Source organism: Sphaeroforma arctica (genome assembly GCF_001186125.1).
Source record: "Sphaeroforma arctica JP610 unplaced genomic scaffold supercont1.2676, whole genome shotgun sequence".
NCBI lineage: Eukaryota > Ichthyosporea > Ichthyophonida > Sphaeroforma > Sphaeroforma arctica.
This window is the reverse complement of record NW_014037882.1, coordinates 1-5,284: the sequence shown is the minus strand read 5'-3', so window position 1 is coordinate 5,284 and position 5,284 is coordinate 1. Positions and strand designations below refer to the sequence as shown.

The 5,284-nt window shown below is 42.8% G+C and overlaps 2 protein-coding genes across 2 annotated transcripts; one reads left to right on the top strand and one right to left on the bottom strand.

Annotated features, from left to right (window-relative positions):
* Positions 1-961: 961 nt before the first annotated feature.
* Positions 962-2,470, top strand: SARC_12882 (molybdenum cofactor biosynthesis protein C; the record flags this gene model as incomplete). The annotated part of the gene is made up of 3 exons (XM_014293005.1): positions 962-1,203; positions 1,457-1,554; positions 1,789-2,470. The coding sequence occupies 3 exons, from the start codon at positions 962-964 to the stop codon at positions 1,905-1,907; spliced, it is 459 nt and encodes a 152-aa protein (XP_014148480.1). The 3' UTR covers positions 1,908-2,470.
* A 289-nt stretch (positions 2,471-2,759) lies between these two features.
* On the bottom strand, positions 2,760-5,284 carry SARC_12880 (hypothetical protein; the record flags this gene model as incomplete). Its single annotated transcript, XM_014293004.1, has 7 exons — positions 2,760-3,213; positions 3,368-3,538; positions 3,691-4,000; positions 4,185-4,381; positions 4,606-4,858; positions 4,988-5,115; positions 5,269-5,284. Coding segments are annotated over 7 exons (1,249 nt in total), but the record flags the coding sequence as incomplete, so codon positions are not given.

Sequence of the window (5,284 nt, the reverse complement as noted above, 5' to 3'; positions counted from 1 at the left end):
ATACATACNCGATATGCACACTATATATATATATATACATATACATATACATATTTGCATACATATGCCCCCCCACCGACCCCCCCCAACCCACACTCTTATATATATATATATATATATGTGTGTGTATATATGTATTTACAATGAAGAATGTATACGTACATGCACATTTCCTGCAACGGCAACGACTAGCATATCTACTGTGGCAACTTTATTGACATGCTTGTGATCACGTGATTGTATACAGAGATAAATAAATGATAGATAACACGTGCAAAGTTGCCTCATGAACGTGATATGATTGTTGTTCAGTTGTAAGTTTGAGACGATGGTCTTCATATTATTCTTATAGCCATGTACACATTTATGTAGTTCTGAAATCTGTGTGCTATGTACGGGTTAACCCACGTAATGTTCATAGCATTCATATACACGATTTCATGCACGTAATGTTCAATTTCATGCACGTTGTGTTCATAGCATTCATATACACGATTTCATGCATAGTTAAGACATGTGAATATTAATCTTAACTATTGGATCAGTTCCACGTTAATTCCTCGGAAGGCTTATTTGGATACCTATGGTTGAAATCGCAAAGTAGATCAGAATGTAAGGTATCAGTCGAAGGCTCGATTGGAGCTGGTCATAGTTTGGGTCTCGCAAATATGCAATTGGATTTTATAGGATCGAGGAATCTTCTACGAAATATTGTTGCATATCGGTAGCGCAGATTCGTGTCATCCGGTTCATTGTTAGCAAAAATTCGTTGTACAGGTTCCAACGATTTCACTTAAGGCTATAATGTCTCCCACCAGACAACAGGTCATACTGCTTAATGTTTTCGCACAACATGTACTATGATCTCAAACGAAGGATTGTGCATAGTTGCAACATGTATTGTTTTTACAGTAGATTGTACGTCAAAATAGAAAATATTTGTGGCTCACTTGCATTAAATATGTCTGGTATACGTACAGGCAAGGCGACTATGGTAGATGTGACCGACAAGGCTGAAAGCACACGCACAGCAGCAGCACAGGCGATTGTTCAACTATCAGAGGCCACATTCAAGCGAGTGAGTGACAACACTATGCGGAAAGGCGACGTGCTGACAGTGGCTCAGTTGGCGGGTATTATGGGTGCCAAGCGAACATCGGAACTGATACCTCTGTGCCATCCACTGTTTCTCAGCAAAGTGAGGTAAGTGGCCACGTGTTCGTATCAATAATGCAGGGGCGACCCGATGGGTGTATGCAGTCAGTTTTTGGCCCTTTCACGGGGTTGACCAGTGGATATCTCACGTGTATGGACATACGTGGTATTTTTGAACTCTGTGTAGTGATGCGAGAAGTTCTTTGTATAGTCGCGAAGCTGTACACTTTACAATTGCGTTACCCGACAGTATATGTTCACCATCAAATTAATACTATCGTATGGTGCATTCTTTCAATAGTGTTGACCTGCATCTTCTGCCCTTGGAGAATTCGATTCGAATTCAATCAGAAGTCAGGACGAAAGGATCCACTGGTGTGGAGATGGAGGCATTGACAGGTAATCATTCTCGTCGGATATTGCTTTGCATTCGTGCGCTCATTCGCATATCTGTAAAATGCTCAAATTGTATTGATCTGCCCGTATTTAATAATATTTTCTATATGTATATACATATTTACATGCATATTTGTACAACTTACATAGACCTCAATACGTATATATCTTCACACCGGTATGTTTATTTTTGTATTTATAATCAAATGAAACATCCTCTTCCACCCCACAAAACAGCTGTCAGTGTGGCCAGCCTCTGCGTGTATGACATGTGCAAGTCAATTGGACACGAGATTACTATCACGGATACCAAGCTCGTCAGCAAAACCGGGGGCAAGAGCGACTTCAGCACCTAGTGGGCTTTCTAGTACTAGCCCGCTCTATTATGATGTTGGCAGGGCATACCATCCTGTGATCTGAGTCGGCGAGCAGCTGGACTGGTACATGAGTGCTTCCTGGGTTGTGTGTGAAGGTCGTGAACGCGATGGGAGCCATACTGCATAGTGGTTAACTGCATTAGAATCCGAATGAGCGAGACTGTCGGAAACTCAAAAGGATCGTTCGTGTGTACGTGTTTTAACCCTTTATAGCTTTATATATGTCGGCACCCATCTAGTGTGGATAGTTATTTTTGGCGAAGTGACGCTCATGTTATGAACGAGAAGCTCCGACAGATTTCTACATCTCACAGATGTGTGCCTTTGCCGGGATTGAGGTCTCCTGATGTCATGTTTTCGGACATATCACACGACAAACGCTTGAACACTCAACATACTCGAAGACTACTGTCCGCTTCCAATTTTGCTTAGATCACAGCACATCTACGACTCAACCAAAAAGCCATAGCCCTTCAAAGTATTGTTCGCCGGATGAGTGTCCGATAATGATTTATGAATAAACGGTATCAACAGATGGAGCGATCGAATTATTTGGTGTTCCTAGAACGGGCATGTTCATAAAATCTTCAAGGGCGAAGAAATGATACGGAAGTGCCGACCGGTTGTTAGTTCCGTCCGTATCACACATACACTAGATTGGTCATTTACTTCCAACTGTTTTATCGATATATTGTTGTTGAAGTTTAAGATCAGACAATCGTGGGCACGGATGATTTTATTCAGGTTGTTCTTGTAGACTTTATTTACTTCCAATCTTGTGATGTCCCTTATTGTTGCTTGGAGTTAATATCAAACAGTTTATTGTACTTTCGGTTTGTTCTTGAGACAATTGTTAAAGCTTCTATTTTTGGAAATGACTAACGAACTCCTTATTTTCTTACACGTTTATTCTTATTTGATTAGGTATTATCATCAGCTCTGAAATGGTTCTAGCTGGTGTGACTTTGACTTCAATTCCGATGATTATCTATGTGTTTAAGGATAGGGGTAAGGATGAACATTATATTGCCCACAATGAATATGATATTTTCCAGGAGATGTGTATATTCATGTTTCTCTCGACAACAATATATACACTATCATACGGGATTTAGTAGCCGATTGCAGGATCGCATGTTTTGAAACGGGGGTTCTCGCACTCTACAGCGTCGACGTTGGTCGTCATAGGGCACCAACCATTGGCCAGGTTGGGGTACTTGGCCGCGGCATAACTGCCGCTTGCGTCAGGGAAGTTGACACCCTCGCATCGAGATGTGTCGTACTCCTATAGGTAGAGGTAAAATGCAACATAGAAATTTAGTTTCCTGACTGTCATGATAGCAGAGCAGGGCGACTATATCCCATCAAATAGTGGACGGCTCGATAGTAGTAGTGAATGTACGGCACCTACTCGAGATAAATACGAAGTCTACGCATACCTGAGAACATGTTGCCAGGCAGGCATCTAGAGGAGGATTCTTCTTGATGGTACTGAAGTTCATCTTCGCGGCGCGGTCGCAGTACATACACAGCGAGGTAAAATACTCGCAATTGAGGACGGGCTTGTCTCGGTTGATGAATGGCCAGTAGTGATCGCAGTTGCCGTTAATCTGTAGACGGAATACATGCAGTGTTAGACGATGCGTTGATAGATTTGTTCACGAATTATCATGATTGAAATCGGAGTATTACGCGTACCCACTATATAACATTGTGTCAATGACAAAATGAATTTAAAGTCGCGCATTTCACATATACGTACCCAGCACTCCTCGTTCACCACCATGTCGAAAGTGTCAGCCAAGAACATGTTGAATTCATTGGAGTTCTTCAACGCAACGGCCATGCCCCTTGCGTGTGCTTGTTCAGCCAGCCAGATATTGAACTGCAATTGGATTTTTAGGTCGAATTCGGCTCCGGGGATATTGTGATCGTGGATGATCATATCCAAATTATCGTACTCAATCGCGTCACAGCCTTTGTCGCGCGCAAGATCAATACGCTCAAGCATCACCTCCAAGAACATGTCCATACGACGGAGATCCAACCAGGCCTCATCGGTGAACACGTCACTGGAAGAGAAGAAAATAGAAATCGTGTGCGGGTGCTGTTAGACATGGATATATCTGTCAGACTATCGGACATGCAGACAGTACCGCTATTCGGGTCTCGCAATTGACCAGGTTACAGAAGATATCCCAAGTATCGACAGGCGGAATAATGAAAACAGGACGTGGTAGGCTCACCAGCACATACCCTTCTCCAAAGTCTAATGGCCCTCCACGGATGGATTGAGCTAGTTTAGCCTCATCCATACGGAATTCCTCCCAACTGCCAGCACTGAAATAGCACATCACCTTACGGCCTGCGTCGTGAAGCTGGCTGATAACTGTTGCAGATGTGTCCACGTCCACATCGTATAGGTCTACATCGAAACTTTGATCTATCTCATCCTGTCGATAGAAATATGAGATTGAAATACACAATGAGAGACTTTCGCCAAATCTGAATTTATTACTTGCTTATGGTTGGAACGCTACTACAAATGCACACGAAGAAAATAGAAATCAGGTTTGAAATAGAAGTGATAAATTCTTCCGCAGATTGTTCGTCGTCAGTCCTTCTATTTAAGTCTCTAGCATCAATATATATGGATTTTAGGCTTAAACTAACGTACCTGTAACTGCCACTGCCAGGTGATGCCAGCCTTGGGCTTGTACCAAGTCTTGTTGTGCTCTGGGATTCGGAAGTCACCAATAATACGTTCGCAGTACGAACCAATCCAGCGAGAATTACACGAGCAACGCCCGCTGAAGGGATCGCACGCACCATTACCCCAACAGTCATATGGACACTCCTTGGCCTTAAAATCGGGATGTGTCATGACATCTTCGATAGCTTCAAGAAGCACACGGGAAGGACAGTAATCGCTGTGTAAATCGCAAATCGAGTATATGAGCACAGCAGTCTATATGTGGCATCGAAATTCGCCCCCTTATGTGCCTGGCATGATAAAAGTAGAGCATGTTTGGTTGTGAACTACTTGACCTCGTGCATACCTACTGAAAGCAACGGAGACACGGCCATCCCCGTGCAGCTTAGTAGTGAGTGGTGGGTTGGAACAGTATTCCTGCAATTCTCCAGCGGATGCTAGGGCGATACCTCCTTCAACAATGGCACATCCAGTCTGCGAAGTTGTAGTATAGAATAACAATTCAATTCTCCGCTCGAGAAGGTAAGAATGTACTGTAATATGTGGCATTGAATTTATGCTCAACTACAATGTATATTCAAAAATCAAGAGATTATGAGAAACTCGCCAATTTCAGTACTGGCTTACCGTGAAGGAGTATTTC